Source organism: Crotalus tigris, unplaced genomic scaffold (genome assembly GCF_016545835.1).
Source record: "Crotalus tigris isolate CLP2741 ecotype Arizona unplaced genomic scaffold, ASM1654583v1 scf7180000017834.3080900, whole genome shotgun sequence".
NCBI classification, from domain to species: Eukaryota; Metazoa; Chordata; class Lepidosauria; order Squamata; family Viperidae; genus Crotalus; species Crotalus tigris.
The window spans coordinates 1,680,343-1,702,875 of NW_024096662.1; the positions used below are offsets into that span (position 1 = coordinate 1,680,343).

General features: G+C 40.5%; 1 protein-coding gene across 1 annotated transcript in view; it reads right to left on the reverse strand.

Annotated features, from left to right (window-relative positions):
* Positions 1 to 505: 505 nt before the first annotated feature.
* RBM38 (RNA binding motif protein 38) overlaps positions 506 to 22,533 on the reverse strand; it is a 39,875-nt gene continuing 17,847 nt past the window's right edge. Inside the window, exon 4 of the mRNA XM_039343249.1 lies at positions 506 to 1,933. Coding sequence (XP_039199183.1) covers positions 1,630 to 1,933 — 304 coding nt within the window. The 3' untranslated portion in view covers positions 506 to 1,629. The remainder of the gene's footprint in view (positions 1,934 to 22,533) is intronic.

Below are 22,533 nucleotides of genomic sequence, written 5' to 3' on the forward strand. Positions count from 1 at the left end.
TACTGGAATATCGCTATCGTGTAACTCATAGTCCTTCTTTTCTTTAGACTGGCCATACCCAGTTATTGCAACTGTTCTTCATACGTTTTAGTCTCCAGGCCCCTAATCATCTTAGTTGCTCTTCTCTGCACTTTTCCCAAAGTTTCAACATCTTTTTTGTAATGTGGTGACCAAAACTGGATGCAGTATTCCAGGTGTGGCCTTACTAAGGCTTCATAAGCTATCATTGGCTGGTAGATGGTCCTGTTTTGCAAAAGGCCATCTCCCCTCCACCCCACCCCCTACAATGTAAAGAGGAAAAATGTGAATAGTGTCACTGTTATATTGTTACACCCAACAAAGGCTGACCTTCAGTAAAATTTTGTACCTTAGTAACTAACATAGTTGAGGATGCACAAAGCAGAGCACTCTAATTCAAGGCCGTCAGGATATAGAGTCCATTGATGTGGCAACCCACAGTTGTCTCCCAGTTTATCTCATAAGATAGCCAAGCACAACACAATGATGTCTTAAAATTCAAAATAGTTTATTGCTCTTCCTTGTAAAAATGCACTTCCTACACTGCCTTTTACCTAATCAGCACTTTGTACCACTGGGTGTCAAAATGTAACTTTTTCAACTCTTCTTGTTCAAGTGTGTAACACCATGATAGAGCTCTTATTTATTCCTGACGCTCTCCTAAACAGTGCTGGTCTAAGACCCCGCTTAGCTTTTATATAAATACTGTAAAATTTCTCTAGACCTGCAGTATCATAAACAAAAGATCTATTAAAGTAGACAATATGCTCAATATTTTTTCTTGCTTTTAAAAATATACCTAAAACTTTGAGATAATCTTAAAAGAGTAACAATTACAATAAGAAAAAATGCAGTGCATCGACTTGAATATTGCACCGTCCTTAAAGCCAATATTACTTTTGCATGTTGAAAGCAATTTAGAACTCCCCAACATACAATAATTTAGGTGTGAATATTAGACAAGGCAGATATTACTATAGTTTTCACCTGCAATTCACAGCTCCTGTGAATAAAGAGAGATCACAATAAATATTAAAATAGGCCCTTTTTTTCCTGTAAGGCATTTGATTATTACAAAGTTTTCAATAGAAGGATCCTCCCATCCCTTGACCCCCAAAACTTGCTCTCTCCTCTCCCCCCCCATCTATGTATTCTCCAAATACGTTTTGCAAAAGGCTAAATAACAGATGGCAACAGTCTGATGGCGCATAGCAACTTAAGTAATAAAGCAGAAAATGGCTGGTGATGAAGTAAACTGCTAGGAAGTGTTCAAGAGTTTGCAAGTTTTCACTTTAAGCACAGGGGGATCATTTTAGTCTATCTTTGCAATAATATCTGTCTTGATAAAAAGAAAGAGAGGGAAAGATGGAAAAAAGAGCTTTCTAACGTTCATTGTAAGTATAAGTCTTTTTTTTGGCAAGGATGTTTTAAAAAGTCTGTAACACTATAAATAGCTTAGGTATTGATATGCATCCTTCCTAATATGATCAATTTTTCTTTTTTACAAAAGCTTGATTTTAAAAAAAAAATATTATTGTTTTCCTTTGTTTTTTCGGCATCCATGTCTTTGCATTCCTTCATAGCTAGAAAGGTCTTTCTGAAGATGGGTTTCTATTGCATACGGTCTGGTTGCAGCTGTGTCGGTGGATACTGCACAAAAGTTGTGGGTGCTGCTATTGGTAGACCGGCAGCCGTGGCATGTTGAGGAATGGCACCCGTGTACCCGTATCCCACAAAGCCAGCAGCAGGAGAAGGAGCATAGGGATACTGGTCGTAGGCAGCAGTGGTGAACTGCGAATAGGCCTGGCTTGCAGTTGTGTAGTCTATGTAAGGAGAAGTGATGGACTGGACAGGAGTTGGGATCACCATGCTGGGCTGAACAATTGCTTGAGGGTAGATAAAGTGATGGGCCAGCCTGTAGAGGAGAGAGAAAGAGGTACAATCAGATTGTTTCACTAAATAGTGAGTCGAGTCATAATTGCGATATGGGTAAGCAACAATACAGCTGCGGTTTAATTAAGTAATAAGGAGGACTGAAATTAAGTAATAAGGAAGACTGATATATTCGTAAGAATACATGAATCATGAGTAATGCAACACAAAAACTCCTGTTCCCATTTACAATCAGCCAATGGCTTCAGAAGTACTCTCCGTCAGTGGTCCCCAACCTTTGCGGCTTGACGGCCTGGCTGGGGGGGGGGGGAGAGAAAAGGGCCATGTACTCACAACTCCACTCATGCAAAAGAGAAGAGAATCCTTTGGGGTACAATTTCCCATTCCTTCGGGCTTCTCCATGCCAAAAGCTTTTGCAAAGGGATGGAAGGCCTGAAGCAGAATGAGATCGCTCCCCCAAAGCCTTTCGTCCATTTGCAAAAGCTTTTGGCGCGGAGAAGCCTTTGGGGGAGCAGTCTCATGGTCCTTCAGACTCACAGAGGCTACCCAACCCTCCAAACACGGATTGGGTGTCCTATGCAGGCAGCCTCAATGAGTCAGCAAAGCTGAGCCGGGCGTGCCCGTTCCACTCAGCGTTTGCTCTCACTGCTCCACTTTTGAAGCAACGAGAGCAGGCAGCTTGGCAGCCCAGCTTGGGGAGTGGGGAGAAGGGAACCAGGCTGTGCGAGCAGCAGGCTGGTGTGCATATGTGCCACACAGCTCCACTCATACAAGAAACAAGCATTTGAGGCACCACTTGTGTGAGTGGACTGCAAGTGTGCACGTACACCGGTCCACCTTGGAATAGGCCACGGCCCAGTAATAGGCTACGGCCTTGGGGGTTGAGGACCCTTGCTCTACGTCATTCACTTTCACAACATTTGTGAAAGCGAGTAAAAATTCATTTTTCTGAATGTTTGAATGTATGTTCTTATTTATTGTTTTTAATATTTTAATGTTTTATACAGTATTTTAATTGCAGGATAGTTAGCTGCTTAAAGTCGCCTTGGCAAGATGGGCGGCACAGAAGATAGATAGATAGATAGATGGATGGATGGATGGATGGATGGATGGATGGATATAGTATTCCTCACATGTTCACCAAAAAGGGCTACTCTTTAACAAGGATGCCACATGGATTTCTTCAAACTTTGGCGTTTCCTTCAGCCTATCCTTCATTTTAGGTGAGTTTTATTCAAATGGGGGTCCTAGTGATCATCATTAACACATGCAAGAAGAGGGTGTTTAATTACTGTTCTTCTGTGCTGCAGATGATGGCACTAGAACAGTGGTTCTCAACCTGTGGGTCGGGACCCCATTTGGGGTCCAACGACCATTTCACCGGGGTTGCCAAACAATGCAGTCCGCCATTTTTTCCCCCCTTTTCCTTAGCTGTGCTACTCCCTTTTATTCTATTGGCTTTTGAAAGCCAATAGAATAGACTCTCTTGAATAGAGTCTAATTCTATTGGCTTTCAAAAGCCAATAGGAATTGTCCAGGCTGTCTCTGCCCTGCTGAGCCCGCCAAAAGTCCCATTCTGCAAACGGTGCTGCACCAGTTGAGTAGTCCTCGACTTACGACCAGTTGAGTAGTCCTCGACTTACGACCGGGTGGGGGGTCACGGCATTAAAAAGGTTGAGAACCACTGCACTAGAAAGCATACATGGGTTCCTGACATTTGTTTTTGGATGTTTGGGAACACTAAATTTATTTGCTGCCCATCTCATGGTTTGAGGAAACTCTGAGCGGCTAAAAAGGAAGGGAAATTCTTGTTGATTAATTCAGGTTTATATGGTTTATATGGGCTCAAATTTCTGTTGGTTTGAGGCCCATGCTAGCCTTGTGTGGCATGTTCTTGGCAGCACTCCAGAAGTAAACAGGGATGGGAATAAAAATAGGCCTGATTTTCATAGGAATGTGTAGTAAAATGTATGTTTTGAGTATCTGCAAGGCTTACCCTGTTTTACTCTTTAATTCACCCCCCAAACAGGCTACATTTTTCTGCTGGAGGACAAACAAAAAGCATGCCTTATTTTTCATACAAACTCTTGTTTGTATTTCTATCACAATTATGATAGTAGATTTATAGGATAAGCGTCCCCTTTTCCCACATGCACAACACATTTAGTGTTAAGTCTCACACAGCAGCCCACAACCAAGACAATAAAGTTCTTCTACGAAGTCTGATTAGGCAGAATTACTGCAAGGAAAAAAGGAATAATTAAAAGGCCATTCTATTCCAAAAGATTTGTATCAGTGAGTTATGCTAAGGAAGGCCCTCTTCTGTTGGCTTTGATCTTCTTTCTAATTGAATCTTGCTTTAATGAGGTGGATGTTAATAGCTTATTTAAAACAATGAAATGGCCATCTGTTCTTTTGCAACATTTTGGAAATATTTTATTTATTGCTTCCTTGCTTAGGAAACGCCAACACACTTGGATTAGTAATGACTTTGCAAGCCCATTTGCTCAATATACTGAACAAGGGAAGTTTCACTGTTAATCCCTGATTTTTTGGGATGGCTTAACAAGATGGACAAACCCAACCCATCTGATAAGTATGTAGTACATTGGATTATGCAGTGTGCTATGTGAGTACAGGTAATTTTTCTTTATGACCACAATTGGGACCAAAATTTCCAATGCTAAGCAAGGTGGTGGTTAAGTGAATTGTGCCTGACTTTATGATCTTGCTTTGCCATAGTTGTTAAGCGGATCATTGCAATTGTTAAGTGAATCCATACTGTTATTAAGTGAATCCAGCATTGACTTTGTTTGTCAGAAGCTGGCTGGGAAGGTTGCAAATAGCAATCATATGACCTCAAGTTCAAGTCCTAGCACTGTGAGGTGGGCTCCCATCACTTGCCTCAGCTTCTATTCATCTAGCACAGGGGTAGGCAACCTTGGCTCTTTTATGACTCGTGGACTTCAACTCCCAGAATTCCTGAGCCAGCCATGCACGAAGTACGAAGCTGAAAACACCAGCCTGAAGATGACGAATGAGACTTCGTCGAAACGTCGCCAAGACATTTTCAATTTTACGCGGGAGAAAACCCGAATAACCAAAGACCTGTGTGTGTGTGTGTGTGTGTGTGTGTGTGTGTGTGTGTGTGTGTGTATTAGAATACTATATTTTAAAAAGAGGTATAAGTGTATATTGGAACACTATATTTTAAAAAGAGGAAAAAGCACAATGCCTTTGATATTGAGGTTTCTGTCCAAATGGCCTCTTCTATTTTCTTCCTACAATACCTATGACAGCATGGCTGGCTGAGGAATTCTGGGAGTTGAAGTCCACAAGTCATAAAGTGGCCAAGGTTGGGAACCCCTAACTTATGAGTAATAGCAAAGGGTCCAATGCAGGCTGTTCTCTGATAGGCACAGCTTCCATTTATTCTGCCTTAAATGATAGGAGGGTCTTTTTCAAGTTTATGTACCATGTCAGGCTGTTGTTAAGGATTCCATGTTTAAACATGTACTGGCACAACGTTGAAAGCTTTTTTTTTTTTTTGCAGGACAGCAATGACTTCAGGGATCATCTGTTGTCAAGCATAAAATGCTTATTCTAGTCAATTTTCTTCCTCCTGCCCCCCCCCCATTCTTATTTCCATGAAATCACCAAACAAACACCCTTCTTACTTCCTCTACAGGCTGAGACATGTACAGGTTTCAGCTGAAAGGGCATGAGAGAGAGAGAGAGAGAGAGAGAGGGAGGGAGGGAGGGAGGGAGGGAGGGAGGGAGGGAGGGAGGAGGAGAGAGAGAGAGGAAGAGAGAGAGAGAGAGAGAGAGAGAGAGAGAGAGAGAGAGAGAGAGAGAGGTAACCGAGTGTAACTAAGCATTTAGCGCTATGCTCTATTAATTCCTTTTTAGAAGAAATAGCTAAAAATAGGCTGGAGGAGGTGGGGGCATCCCAGGGGGCTAGAACATCTTCACTTGTAGGTTTTCTGGTTAAACGGTATGTTTTGACTAATTTAGCTCTTCTCTCCAAGTGGCCATTCTGAGGGCAAGACCCAACTATTTTCAGATTTCCAAATGCCCTCAAATGGTGGCTTATCTGTACCAAACTCTTTGTACTGCACATGCAATTATTACACAGATCTTAAAATACTACTTTGATTGTCTGAAATCCTATCTGCTTCTTCAGTATTTGATAACTAAAGTGATAATACACGGTAACAGAGTTGGAAAAGTCCTTGGAGGTCTTCTTGTTCAACCCCTCTCAAGCAAGAGACCCTGTACCAATTTGGACAAATGACTGTCCAGTCTCTTCTTAAAAGCCTCCAGGGATGGACTACCCACAACTTCTAGAGGCAAGCCGTTCCACTGATTAATTGTTCTAACTGCCAGGAAATTTCTCCTTAGTTCTAGGCTGATTCTTTCCTTGATTAGTTTCCATCCATTGCTTCTTGTCCTGCCTTCAGGTGCTTTGGAGAATAGCTTGACTCTCTCTTCTTTGTGGCAACCCCTGAGATATTGGAACACTACTATCATGTCACCCCTAGTCCTTCTCATTAAACTAGACAAACCCAATTCCAGCAACCGTTCTTTATATGTTTTAGCCTCCAGTCCCCTAATCATCTTTGTTGCTCTTCTCTGTACTCTTTCTAGAGTCTCAACATCTTTTTTACATCGTGATGACCAAAACTGGATGCAATATTCCAAGTGTGGCCTTACCAAGGCATTGAAAAGTGGTATTAATACTTCACGTGATCTTGATTAATCTGCATTAACCCTCTGTTAATGCAGCCTAGCCTGTGTTGGCTTTTTTGGCAGCTGCAGCACACTGCTGGCTCATATTTAAGTGATTGTCCACTAGGACTCCAAGATCCCTCCCATAGTTACTACTATGGTGCGAGGTACTCCCCCCAATTGTACCTGTACGTTTGGTTTTCTTGCCTAAATGTAGAACTTTACTTTTTTCACCATTGAATTTCATTTTGTTAGATAATGCCCAATGTTCAAGTCTGTCAGGATCCTTCTATATCTTAAGCCTGTCTTCTGGAGTGTTGGCTATTCCTGCCAGCTTGATACCATCTGCAAATTTGATGAATTCCCATCTATCCCCTCATCCAAATCATTGATGAAGATGTTGAAGAGTACTGGGCCTAAACAGAGCCTTGGGGTACCCCACTGCATATTTCCCTCCATGTAGATGCAGTTCCACTGAGGATTACATATTGAGTGCAGTTGGTCAGCCAGCTACAAATCCATCTGGTGGTGATTCTGTCTAACCCACATTTTTCTATCTTATCAAGTAGTAGGTTGTGGCTTATTTTATCAAATACCTTCCTGAAGTCCAAGTAAATTATATCCACAGCATTCCGCTGGTCCACTAATTTTGTCACCTGGTCAAAGAATGCAACAAGATTTGTCTGGAATGATCTGTTTTTAACAAACCCATGTTGGCTTTTGGTTATGACTTTGTTTGCCGCTAGGTTTTCACTCATTCGTTACTTGATTATCTTTTCCAGAATCTTCCCAGGTATTGAGGTCAAGGTTGATAGGTCTGTAATTTCCTGGATCTATTTTTCCCCTTTTTTTGAAGTTGTCAGCTATGGTGATAATATTAATGCAATAGCGTCAGAATCATAAGATCAGGGAACACACTTTTTCAGTTCTACAAATTTTTGTATAAATGGCTTTCCTCAAGGATTTGGGACTGCCCAAGAGAACTTTCTAATAAACTAATATCTGATGGACAACCAGAATTTGGTAGGCTGGTTTAGATTTTTTTCATCATGGACAACTATTTGCAACTACACTACTGGATTATAATATTTCTCCTCACACCTACAACCTCTCCCCACAAAAAAAAAATCTGAAATTGATTCTGCCACTGTCCTAAATGATAGAAAGGAATGACCTGGAATTGTTGCTAAGTTGTCTCCATAAGTTGTGGGTGTTCCAACACTGGATGTTTCTAAAAAGAGATTTGTCTAGTCCAGTGGTTCTCAACCTGTGGGTTGGGACCCCATTTGGGGTCGAACGATCATTTCACGGGGGTCGCCAAACAACGCAGTCCACCATTTCCCACCTTTTTCCTTAGCTGTGCTACTCCCTTTTATTCTATTGGCTTTTGAAAGCCAATAGAATAGACTCTCTTGAATAGAGTCTAATTCTATTGGCTTTCAAAAGCCAATAGGAATTGTCCAGGCTGTCTCTGCCGTTCTGAGCCCGCCAAAAGTCCCATTCTGCAAACGGTGCTGCACCAGTTGAGTAGTCCTCGACTTACGACCGGTTGAGTAGTCCTCGACTTACGACCGGTTGGGGGTCGCGGCATTAAAACGGTTGAGAACCACTGGTCTAGTCAACCATTTGTGTGACATGTTATAGGGTCTCCTGCTTGAGCAGGGAGTTGGACTAGAACACCTCCAAGGTCCCTTCCAACTCTGTTATTCTGTTAAATATAGTAGCTTCAAAAGTGGTTTCCATATCTTATTTGGTATCGGCCCTTAGCCATGAATAACCAATGTTGGCAATTAAGCCATAAATACTGTTAAGGAATGGAGTAGTGGGAGACTTAATTTAGACCAGACAGAGAAACAATTCCTTTATTCATCCTTTAGAGACAGCTGGTTTAATATGGTTTGTACTTAAACAAGTTTATATTTAGCCTGCCAGGGGAATAGAAAAGGCAGAGAGAGCCAAAGGTAGAAGCTATTTGTGCCCACGAATGTCTCCATAGACATTAGAATTATATTCAACATAATAAACATATTTTTATGTGTCTGAAAGCTCCCGCACCTCCTGTTTCTTAGATGTGTGTCCGTTTTGTTTTAGCATTTTGAATCTAACTTCTGTTTTACACGCCTAACCATAAAAATTCACATACTGTTCCAACATGACTGCATATCTTTTTCTCTAATCAAGCAAACATTATAACCAAGTTAAATAATTTGCAGAACTTCAAATGTTACTGTATTACAAAACCCTGGCATCTCTTACCACTGGCTAAGCTTCTTAGGAATAATGGATGTTATCTCCAATGCCTATGCTTAGAATAAATCTTACAATTCCTTTTACATCACGCATACATATTAATTTAATATGACCCAAATCTCAAACCTTTCCTGATTTAAAAATGGGTTGATGGAAGCCTTAAACTGAAGAAAGTAAATTATCAAACAGAAATGGCAAGCTAAAATTTTCCTAGAGTAAGAACCATTATTTGAATTAAGTGGGTGAAAGAAAATACATTGATATGCTAAGATCATTGAGTTTTATTTTATTTTTTTTCTGACTAAAACAGCGGTTCTCAATCTTTTTAATGCCGCAACCTCCAACCGGTCGTTATGTCGAGGACTAAACCGGTCATAAGTCGAGGACTAAACCGGTTGTAAGTCGAGGACTACCCAACTGGTCGTAAGTCGAGGACTTTCCCTGCCCAGGAGCGCCACGCATGCGTTGTGCCGCCCCCTGCGCCGGCCGAGGCGTAGCTGGCAAGCGGCAGAGACGGAGCAGGCCGACCACCAGCTGGCCCAGCCCAAGGGAGGTAAGGCACCCGCCGGAAAAAGGGAAAAAAATGGTGGACAGCCTTGCTTGGCGACCCCCGTGAAATGGTCGATCGACCCCAAATGGGGTCGCGACCCATAGGTTGAGAACCGCTGGACTAAAAGAACACACCAACTATGTGAAGAAATGATCTTCTGGCTAAATTATTAAAGATGCATCAGAATGTGTTAAAAGTACAAGACCGAAACCTGAAAAAGCTGTTCTTTGATTTTTCATGTTTTAAAAATGAAAAAGTGAACTTCCTCTGTTTTGCAATTCTGTTTAAAAAGTATGGGAATCCAGGACAGCCCTAGATAACAACTCTAAATGCCAGAAGAACATTTCATCTGAAACACTGTTATGAAAAACATCCATCTTGAAACAGTCATCACACATCAGATCTCCCCTCTGAATGGTAGCTTGGGAGCTTTTCACAGCATTACTGATTAACTCTTGGCCAAGACCACAAACAGTTTCTGCACATACCGAGAAACAAACTCAAACCTAAAATTAGAACCATTGAGGCTTGTTGTAGACTAGAGACTCATGCCAGGTTTCTCTTGCTACCAAGATGAGGAAGGCAGAATATGGCCACAATCAAGGTGAGACAGGAGTTACAGGGCCGGATGACACACAAAAAATTATCAAGACACAAATGCGGTATATACACATTCATGGAAATTTGCAATACCTGTAAAAATAAGACATACCTAGTTTTAATTTAAGATCAGTTAATTTTACAGAAAATTTAACTCCATTTCTAAAATAACCAGTACATAAACTCTCCAAGCATCTAATTGAAGAAGTGGAATATATAAGTCCTTCTGGCATGTTTTTCTCTCCTTTCTTTCCTTCCTTCCTTGCCTCCCCTCCCCTCCCCTCTCTTCTCCTCAACTTTCTTGCTGTATACCTGCTAGTTTTAGCCAAAAGCCACAGTGCATAACTAAACAGAATAACAGAGTTGGAAGGGACCTTGGAGGTCTTCTAGTCCAACCCTCTGACCCTATACCATTTCAGACAAGTCCAGTTTCTTCTTAAAAGCCTTCAATGATGGAGCACCCACAACTTTTGAAGGCAAGCTGTTCCACTGGTTAATTGTTCTCACTGTTAGGAAGTTTCTCCTTAGTTCTAGGTTACTTCTCTCCTTAATTAGTTTCTATCCATTGTTTCTTCTATTGGATTCTGGTGCTTTGAAAAAATAGGTTGATCCTTTACAACCATTAGCTTAGTGATCACCTGGAGATGTTGTCAGCTTATTTGATTTCTATCCCATTTTACATATACGAATGATTCTTTCTCTTATTTTTTCATCACAACCACCCTGTGAGGCAGGTTGGTCTGGCAGTAACTGGCCCAAAGTCACCCCATGTGCTTTTTGCATTTCATTGGCCTACAACCATACTGTTTACCATTTCTTTGCAACCACATGCATATATATGATACAACTCTGATCGTTTTGTGCACCTGATCAAATGGGCTCAAGTCCATCGAGGAGATGTGATGCAATGGTTCAGCAATAGACTAGAAGTGGGAAGGTCCAGACTATGCAAATTCACTGGTGACTATGGATCAGTTACTGATCCTATCAGCCTAACCTACTTCACAGGGAAGTTGTTGCCATGAAAAATAGGAAGAAGGAACACTATGATATACGTGTCCCACTAGAATGATGCGGAATCAAATCCAGGTCAGTCACTGGGACCAGAGATTTACTCTTCTGGGCTTTTGGATTCATGCTGGAGCCCATCTTCAGGAATTTTGCTCTGCTGAAATACGTGTTTTGGGCTGTTCTGTGAATTGTGTTTAAGGAACACTACATTTATCACTCTGAAAGAGAGACTGGGTGTAGTAAATGTGATAATTACTAAGATGTTATGTTCTCAAGAGTTCCAAGAAAGTCAACAGTCTTGGACAATTCTTAGGGTTCTTCTAAATGCAGGAGTGCTGCTGTTTCTCATATCAGCCCTACTCTCTGCAGGGTCATGAAGCTTCCATGGGAACCCATGGTTGAAAGTTGAGGGCTACCTGTAGTTAATTTATTGCCAGGATTAGGCAAAGACATGAATAAACAGTGGGTGGCATTTGCTTCTTTGCCACAGGCTACACAGACATCTGGAGTCAGCCCTTTGCTAGATACTTGTCTCTTCAAATCCTGAAAGGATGAGAATTGCATAGGATTCAATGCACAGGAAGGGCACCAGTCTGAGAAGGCAGGGAGAGATGTGTGGGCTTTAAAATGAAAACTCTGGTTTAAGGACCTGAAGTTCTCTACAAAGGACAGAGGGTGCCACTGCAACCTTGATTTGTGTCCAGCTTTGATTCTTTTGTTGACCTGTAACAGGGCCCTGAAGTGCCTGTGACTCATCAGGGCATCATACAATTTGTGCAGTTTCCAATTTCTCATTCTTCTTCATGGGCACCCAAAAGCCATCCATTTAATCCTAGAAACACTCCCCCACCCTTTCTCCAACCTTTAACCTTTCCAACCAGCTTTTTCTACTAGGAAATCCAACATGTGCAAGGCTATGCCAACCAGTATGAACCCAGAAGGGCCACAGTGTATATTTAAAAGGTCAGTTCATCAACAGATCCATTCCCTTCCCTCCAGCCAGACGTTTCAACGGTTCATTTCTAGATGCAGGTTATCCACTGCAGCAGTGAGACCCATTAAAAGCTGGAAGAATCAGAAATGATTCTAGGAAGTCTACAAAAGGTTGTTAGGCAACCAAAGGGACGATACAATCGGCATGAAACAACAAAATATAAAGGCAAAAAGAGACAGCTTGTCAGCCAAGTGGTAAGAAAGAAAGAAAGAAAGAAAGAAAGAAAGAAAGAAAGAAAGAAAGAAAGAAAGAAAGAAAGAAAGAAAGAAAGAAAGAGAAATATTGTGTGTCTGTGTGTGAGAGAGAGAAAGAAAGAGAAAGAAAGAAAGAGAAAGAAAGAAAGAAAGAGAGGGAGGGAAGGAAGGAGCTTGTTCCCTTTTTCCAAGAAGGAAGAGAATAAATAAATAGGGCTGACTTTTCCAGTCTGCAGAGGCAGAAAAAATAATGTTCATATGTGGACACCACCATACAGTTAAGAAGATAGTTATGAAACCAGACATTTTCGTAGCTGATACTAGTGGAAGAACTATCCATTTCTCTGTGACTATTGAATGGTTAATTACAACATCTCTGAAAAAAGAGTTGCACATGACTTTAAACCTTCCCTTTAATCCATAGCTGGGCCTTTTTTTTAAGGTAAACTTAAACAGGAAGTGGATGGGGCGGAGCAAAGGAAAGAGTTCAAGAGAAAACATCATACAGAGGGAGGAAGCTGATCGTGTAACACTGCAACCAAACCAAAGTTACAACACAGAAGAGAAAAAAAGGAGAGGGAGGAACAAACAGATGAAAAAAGTTTTCACTTGCCATGTCTATCAATGTAGCATTATCATCATCACTCCTTCTATTTCCAGTGTTCAATTGACCTGTGCAACCTGATTATCGGTGAGTGAGGAGGTGGTACATCAGAAAGTCAAGATGGTAGTTTTGATTTTGTGATTGTAGTCACCATTCTGACTTTTTTGACACACACACACACACACACACAAACACACACACACACATGCTCTTGTATGCATGCAAAGAGAATCCACCCCCAAACACAGGAACTCGTGAACAAAATTATAATTTGTTTCACTAACTGATCCAGAAGGACTTCCCTTGCCAAGTTCCAGTTTCTATGTCCCGTCTGCTTTTTTTGTTTAATTGAAAAAATAAAATAAAATCACCAATCTCCCTCCAAAAGCTGTCACATAATTTCATTTTTTGTGAGCTAGAGGTAGAAAATTATTAAATCATTTGATCTGTATTACAGAATTAAAGCTAATATGTGCTCTGATTACTCCCATTAGTTCATTCTGAATCTACTTCTGATTTGGTGTACCACCCTGGGCATGGCCCTGAATGTCAGTAGGGCACAGAAGTCTGAAAAAGTTTTGTATACTCTGGTTTATGAGGGCTCGGCATCCATCTCTGTCCTTCTGGGAGCTCCTCTATAAGTTGTAGAAGTGATTTAGTTCAGCTAAATTCAGTTTCCTAAACTGGTGAGCTCAAGATTTAGTAGCTTACACATTTCAGCAATTGGCCATTCTGACTGAAGACCTAATACATCCTCAGACTGGACCAATTCTTCCAATCCTGCAACTCTTTATTTTCTCCCTCATATTTAGTTTACATCTCCTTCAACTTTCAATATCTGCTTTGAAAATGAAAATTTATGGAAGTCTACATCAGAAAGACTTTTTCTTAAGTTTTCAGAAAAGGTATTAAGAATGTCCTTTTAATAGCTTTTAGTGGCTTGATTGCCATTTTTAATATTTTATGTTGGCTAGCTAGCAAGTTTTTTTTTAGGTTTTATGATGTTTTACTTGGGTTCATTGTGCATTATCTTGATGGTTGCTATAGCTTCTTTCAAAACAACTTGTGTGCGTAGTACAATCCCATCTTCCATTTCTAAGGTTGGGATTCTATTGGGCATTTAGCACCACTGGATCTTCTGAAGAGACAACAATCCTTTTTTGACTGCTGAGAACATGTTAACTGTTGTGCAACAAAATGGTTCGTGTGGATGTGAGAGGAAAAAGTATCTGTTCAAATGGTGTACCTTTTCTGGGCAAGGAGGCATATATTTGGACAAAATACCCATTTGCCAGAAGGCAAATAGGTAAAGTTCTTCTCTTACAATACTTTTACTTCGAGAGTAAGTTAATTGTAATTTATTTCCTTCCTTCCTGCTGTCTTTCTTTCTTTCTTTTTCTTTCTTTCTTTCTTTTTTCTTTCCTTCCTTCCTTCCTTCTTTCCTCCCTCCCTCACATTACTTCCTAGAATTTTTAATCTATTATTTTATACCTGCCTCTCCACAGAGCTACAGCCCCTTCTACAGTTTATCTACATTATATGAATAGCAAAAAGCAAATATTCACTCATTATTTTATGTCTGTTGCACTTCAGAAAGAACTTTCACATTTGAACAACAACAAAAATGAACATAACCACAGAGTTCAATCAAAACTGTTAGTAGCAAGTTTTTCTTTGAACCTGCAACCCTAAGACGTTACCCTTATGAGTAATCCTGTCTAGAGAAGCTAGATGAACCATTTCTAAAATATTGGACAACAATGCTCAGAATCTCTCAAGAAACACAACCACTCAATTACACTAGCAGGGAAAATGGGACAATAGAGACCAACACATGTGGAGATTGGGAGAGGCAAGTTAAAATAGTTAGTTTTTGTGGAATCATAGCTGGAATAAGGTCGTAATATTATCAAGCCCAAGTCTCTGATCACTACAAGAATTCAAATGAAAGCATTTCTGGAAAATGACTGTACAGTCTTTGCTTGGAGATACCTAATGAAAGAAAGATGGGCCCCATTGTTAGTAATTGGCTTCATCATCACATTATTCTTAAGTAAGTTTTTTTCCTAACATGTAACCGGAATCTACTAGGAGCTAATAAGTGTTAACTGCTAGGGGACCAACTTACTAATCTCCTTCAGAATTAAGATCACCTAGTTAAGAGCTCCATCTCCAATAATTCTATTTCCTACTGGTTATTGATAAAACAATTGCAACAATTTTATGCAGCAAATAAATCTACCAACTGACAAAAGATCCGGCTATTGCGACCACTCTCTTCTGTCAAGTCAGCTCTCCGCCTTCACACACATTTGTATTCCTTTGGAATCATGAATGCGTTGAACCCTTGTTTTAAAACAAGCATCGGAGGGACTCTCAAAAGAGAAGAGAAAATATATGCACATATATTATACAAATTTGTCAGTTTAATGGGATCAGTAAGTAGACACCGAAGAGACAAAATCTGGTTCCTTTAACCATATATATATATATGTCTTTGGTTGTTCGGGTTTTCTCCCGCGTAAAATTGGAAGTGTCTTACGCGGGAGAAAACCTGAACAACCAAAGACCTACATACAAACACCCGCAAAAACCTCAGAAAACACACACACACACACACACACACACACACACACACACACACACAACACATTATATATATATATATATATATATATATATATATATATATATATATATATATATATATATATATATGATTAGAAATAAAAACAAAAATGCGACTCTTGGGAGTATTCATATTGTCAAAATAATGATCACCAAGAGAATATCTATCAAAAATAGAATTTAATCCACCAAGCTTTCGTCAAATACATTTGACATCGTCAGAGTTAAAAGGCAAACACCGGGGGGAAGTCTTATATACAGTTGTTTAATGCCTGTTTCCGGCTCCCGGAATGTGTCATCGGCCCCAGCTGATCGAGTTGAGTCCAAGCACACGCCCCACAGGAGGGGAGGAGGAATAGCATGGGCTGTGACTATGAGCTTGCGTTACAACCCCGAGGGATAGATAAACAAGATCAAAGTGGTCTTGGGGCTTGCAGGGATATTGGAAGCAATTTAAATAATTGCCCACCCCCGCTCCCTAAGGGAAGCCGTGTGTGGGATGGTGGGGGAGTTATGAGCAGGGGAGGAGAAAAGATCCTGACCCCCAACCGGACCAACCCTGAAACAGCTAATGGAGTAACGTATGACAGAATGCAAATTAACAATGGAAAGAGGATAGGTGCTGATGTGGGGCGTGTGCTTGGGACTCAACTCGATCAGCTGGGGCCGATGACACGCTCCAGGAGCCGGAAACAGGCATTAAACAACTGTATATAAGACTTTCCCCGGCATTTGCCTTTTAACCCTGACGGTGTCAAATGTATTTGACAAAAGCTTGGTGGATTAAATTCTATTTTTGATAGATATTCTCTTGGTGATCATTTATGAAAGCATTGCTTTAGCAAATTTGTCTGAACGGTTGTTTTAAAAGATCTGTAACCACACAATGCTTAAAAATTTTGATCTTTTTTTTTTTTTAGATTGGAGAAGCCTTGAGTGTTCAAGGAATGTTAGTTTAATGTTGAAGACTATATTACCAATTGTCCCAACTGGACAAGAAGAGAGCCAGTTGCCAAGCCTATGTTGCTAGGCGAGTGTTTGATGCTTTGCTAGGGAAAAGAGGCACCATAGTAACCGAGATTGCTCAAGCAAATGGCATGGGTCTTCTTGCCAATCGGCATTTCTCACAATTAAACCACTGCTGGAACAGAATGTGGTGAAATTCTTGTTTACTGATCCAAATGATATATACTAATGGTATATCCACAACTTTCTTACCTCCACTCATCTCTCAGCAACCAATAAATAATTTATAACAAACACTATCAAGTAGACCAAGGATTAGCTGGGATGGTTTTTATTGGGGAAGTGGTTGTCTAAAATCTAGAAAGGTAATTGCTAAAGGCATAGGTACCGTATGGGTATTTGTGTCTGTGTGCACACCCTTATGCAGACATAAATACATGCCTGAACAATTCTTATTCATGGACTAAAGTTCTCTGTATACAGGAATAGAAAAAAGTTGCAAAAATCCTCAATTACATGCTTGGTTAGTAAACTTAAAAAGTGTATAAACAGACAAATGTACTTGAGAAGGTGGCCATATTTAGCCAATGTTGGCTGGCCTAAGAAGCAGCTTAAGAATAAAAAGAAAAAAAGCAGTTAGTACTTGAAAAGAAGATTGCCTGGGAACCCCAAGCTTGTTGGCTCAACTGGAAAGTCAAAACACATCCAAGAAGGAAGTCACAAATCATTTCCAGAACATGCCAAGCTCCCTTACAAGAATACAGGAAATCTTATACATCTCGGTGTGGAGAAGATGGATAAATTTTGTATAGAATAAATATGGGATTAGAAAGTATCATTTAATTTTTGATTAACTTATAGTTTAAATTGGGATTTGTTTGTATTTGAGTTAAAGTATTTTAGGGATTTGGTTATTGGTATAGTTGGATAAGTTTAGTTAGAATTTGTTTGCTTATTTTTAACCCTGTAATCCAGTGGTTCTTTTCACAGGGGTCGCCAAACAACGCAGTCTGCCATTTTTTTCCCCTTTTCCTTAGCTGTGCTACTCCCTTTTATTCTATTGGCTTTTGAAAGCCAATAGAATAGACTCTCTTGAATAGAGTCTAATTCTATTGGCTTTCAAAAGCCAATAGGAATTGTCCAGGCTGTCTCTGCCCTGCTGAGCCCGCCAAAAGTCCCATTCTGCAAACGGGCTGCACCAGTTGAGTAGTCCTCGACTTACGACTGGTTGAGTAGTCCTTGGCTTACGACCGGCTGGGGGTCACGGCATTAAAAAGGTTGAGAACCACTGCTGTAATCAGCTCTGGGAAGTGAGGGGGGGAGGGTTGGGGTGGGGGGGAGGGAGGGAGGGTTATTGTTTTGTACTAATAAATTTGTATAAAACTTTTCAATAAAAGAAAGAATACAGGAAATCCTCAACTTACAACGATTTTAGTGACTGTTCAAAGTTACAACAATACTGAAGAAAAAAGTATGACCATTTTTCACACTTATGATCACTGCAGTCTCCCCATGGCCACAGGATTAAAATTTGGATGCCTGGCTCCCGGCATGTATTTATGATAGGGTCATGTGATCACCTTTTTGTGACCTTTTGACCAGCACAGTCAATGGAGAAGCCAGATAACCATGTTACTAACTTAACAACAGCAATGCTTCATTTAACAACTGTGGTAAGAAAAAGGGGCAAAACTCACTTAACTGTATTGTATAGCCACAGAAATTTTGGGCTCAATTGTCTATGGAGATTCTCAGTCACCCAGGTCATGGTTGTCTCAAAGGTGCTTTTTTTCAAAAGGCAATTGGACTTTGTTTTTCCAACAAACTCCAGTTGCTTTTTTGAAGAAAAAAAATAAAAAGCACCTTTGGGCTTAATTGTGGTTGTAAGTTGGGGGTCTATCTATATGTCCAAGCATATCCACAGGTGATAAGCTCCACGTGAAGGCTGGTGCACTTTTCCTTCAAAAGACATTTGTTTTTCTTTTCAGTCTTAATCTTGAACCTGTGAGCAGAAAGATCTGGGTGCAGAGATCTGTTCACAACCATGTATGAATTCTCATCATGTTCTAGGATGGTCTTTTTTAGGCTGACTGCTGTTCACACTGAACAATCTGTGCAACCATGTGCAATGGTATCCTAGCAGCAGCTGCTTTAGAACATACTGGGTCTACTCGTGCTTGAAGCCAAATGGTGCTTGGAAATAAAGAGACAAAGAGTTTTAAACAGAAACTGGGGAAAAAAAGATCAAGGGACAGATGCAATTTCTGCTATGGTAAGTATATTGTAGTTGGATGTGATTTTTTTAAAAAAAAGTATCAAGTGATGAATTGTCATCCTGTGTCATCCAGTGAAGTGAAGGGCAGAGAAGCTTTTTTTACAGTGAATAAGTATATTACGGTATTTGCTACTATGGCTTTGTCATTATGGTTCAGAGTCATTCCCACAGGAATGCAAATGTAGTATCGGTCTGCAACTTGTTACAGCAGTTGTGCTTTTTTCCTGGAATCACCTGGTAGCTGTGCAATCCTACAGATGACTTAAGATGACGCAGACAGGTGCTATGTTTGGGCCCCATAGGCTACAAAGGACCTTTTTGGAAACTAATCTGAAGCACTGCACAATCTATGTGCTACTATATATCGTACTTAAAAAGTAGGACAGCTTTAAAGAGAAATAACATACATTTTGGGGAAGATACAGCTATTGGTAGTTACTTGTCACATTTTTCTTACGTAAGTACTTCCTCTCAGCTGTTCCTTTTCAGTCCTCAGCTAAAATGGCTCTTCTTATCTTAAAGCCATTTGTCAGGGCAGCCCAGCCAATCTGCAGGGATTCAACTCAGCTATTTTTCCAAAGTCTTCGTCCTCCCCAGTCCCTTTCTCCCTGCCATCCTTCGGAGATTCATGGCAAGGAGCCTTCTGCAAGAATGGCTTAGGTTGGCTGCTGTTATTTAACCCTTTGGGGTGGCCACAATAACTAGTATATAGGACAGTGGTTCTCAACCTGTGGGTCGGGACCCCATTTGGGGTCGAATGACCGTTTCACGGGGGTCGCCAAACAACGCAGTCCGCCATTTTTCCCCCCTTTTCCTTAGCTGTGCTACTCCCTTTTATTCTATTGGCTTTTGAAAGCCAATAGAATAGACTCTCTTGAATAGAGTCTAATTCTATTGGCTTTCAAAAGCCAATAGGAATTGTCCAGGCTGTCTCTGCCCTGCTGAGCCCGCCAAAAGTCCCATTCTGCAAAGGGGGCTGCACCAGTTGAGTAGTCCTCGACTTACGACTGGTTGAGTAGTCCTCGGCTTACGACCGGTTGGGGGTCGCGGCATTAAAAAGGTTGAGAACCACTGATATAGGAGCTTGTGCTTTGAAAGCATCCAAGGAGTTGTTTGAGAGCTGAGTGACCTAGAAATGTGACAAATTAAATCTAAGCCACTCTTGGCACTTTGAAGATGCATATAGTCATAGAGATGAAAAGACCCACAACAATCACCGGGTCCAACTTTCTGCAGTATGCTGGAAGACCAATTATGAACTGGTTTTCTGGGATTCAGTCAGCCGACGGGATAGGATTTGCATGACTGCCTGATTCTATTCTCCAATGTGTTGTAAAGTATGCTCGATTATGCTTTATTTATTTACGTTCTAAGTATACATTGAAGCTAATGAAAGCTGCTATTGAAGGGAATGATTGTTGTGAGACTTCCATAATGGTTACACCTGCTCTTTGCTCAGAGTCACCCATATCACACTGTCATACCATTAATCAATAGAAACAAGGAGCAGTGTTAAAGCTATTCATCCCACAGTCTATTTAGTCGTAGCTTGTATATACTACAGTTAAAAATGGAAACTTGCTAAACAGTTGCTGTTCTTCTCAGACTCTCACAAATGACTGCATTTTAAAGTGATAATATGTAACATGGATATCTACACTGGAATTGGTGTGCATGGTGCACTATAAAGCTCATGGAACATCCCAGTTTATGGATCAAGTTACATGCTCTATTGTTATAACTAAATACAGTACTATTTTATTAAGGCCTGATGGAAAAAGCAAAATGCAGACTCTTTTACTAAATCCATCTTGGATTCAGTTGCAAAATTATATACAGATAATCCTAGTCTTACAACCATTCATTTAATGAGTGTCTGAAATTACAACGCCACTGAAAAAAGTGACTTACAACTGTTTTCACACTTAAGACAGTTGCAGCATCCCCACAGCCATGTGATCAAAATTCAGACATTTGGCAACTGACTCGTATTTACGATGGCTGCAGTGTCTTGGGGTCATGTGATCCCCTTTTGCAACTTTCCGACAAGCAAGGTCAATGGGGAAGCCAGATTCACTTAACAACCATGTTACTAACTTAAACAATTGCAGCGATTCATTAAACGACTATGGCAATAAAGGTCGTAAAACCGGGCAAAACTCACTTAACAACTGTCTTGCTTAGCAACACGAAATTTTGGGCTCAGTTGTGGTCATAAGTGGAGGACTACCTGTAAAGGGTAAAGCTGGAAAATGGGAACAAGCAAAATCACAGAATGTCAGGTGAGGAAAGAAGAAGCCAAAAAGGAAACAAGTCTCAGGAACTCTAGAAAGAAACTGAACACCAAGTGCATTACACACATACACACACACACACACACACACACACACACACACAGCGAGAGAGAGAGAGAGAGAGAGAGAGAGAGAGAGAGAGAGAGAGAGAGAGAGAGAGAGAGAGAGAGAGAGAGAGAGAGAGAGAGAGAGAAAGAGAGCCTCACTGAACAGATTCAAAATGCTTGCAGGAAGGGAAAGAAACGTCTGCTTGCAAATGGTTAACTAGACTGTCAAGTTACAGAAATTTTCCAATCCAGGAAGACCAAAGGTAAGCATGCTACTCTTCCTTGTCATCTCTAGAGACTCTCAGTGGGATTGGAGGTGGTAGGTTTTCAGCGTTCAGAAGAAGCTCTCCATGATGCCACCTTTGCTTTTACCCATGGAGGTCACACAAGGAAGGGAAGGCTAGCCTTCCTACTCTTGCTGCCGACGAATAGATTTGCATTATTTTCATTAAATCAAGTTAGGTCCGCTAAAGAATTCTCCAAGTTTTTCCGGTCATGCAAGCTACCTCTGTAAGCACTCTTCTCACCAACATCAAAATACTTTTTCAGCTCTTCTCTGTTTACCCATCAACAAATCCACCTGCAGCGCCTAATTTCTAGACGATTTCAGGGTGGACTGGAAATGACAGTGATTTTTGGCCTGTCTTTTCTCCTCTGACTACAATTCTAATTCTGCATGTCCTTCTTGCTACCGCTGCTTTATCAGCTACATAACAAAGTCCTCAAAATTGGGAGTGAGACCATTCTTATTATTACGTAGTACCAAACATGCCATAAAAAGCTGCTCTAAAATGAATTTTTAAACAAATGCAAGTTTAATATTCATAGCCTCTTACGGTTCCTCTTTTTCCTGGGCACTGTAAATTTAAAACATATACTCATATACAGGTCAGGATTCAACATCTCAAAGTCATTGTGCAAATGCCTATCTGGGCTTCTTCAGAGGAACTGCAGAATTAGAAAACATCAACAATTGAGAAATGTTGCTATCAAAAACGCAGCTACAGAAAGCACCAAGTGAATTGAGCAGGGCTCTTGTTATAATTTTAAACAATCTTTTCACCATAACAGAATAACAGAGTTGGGAGGGACCTTGGAGGTCTTCTAGTCAATCCCCCCCTCAAGCAGGAAACCCTTACCATTTCAGACAAATAGCTGTCCAATTTCTTTTTAACAACTTCCAGATTTGGAGCCCCAACAATTTATGGAGGCAAGTTGTTCCACTGATTAAGTGTTCTCATTGTCAGGAAATTTCTCCTTAGTTTTAGGTTGTAACAGATTTTACTGAACGAAATTGCTGCTGTTGCTGCTGATGACAATAAGAAGACACGTCAGAAATTTGAGTATTTTTGCACTTGGCTATTAAGAAAAAAGATTTCTTACTTTTCTTCCAGAATAAAACGAGCATTCCAAAATTAGTATTAAGAATGGTGTGGAAAAACTTGTTTGAGCCCTTATACAAAAACCATACAGATGTTAGC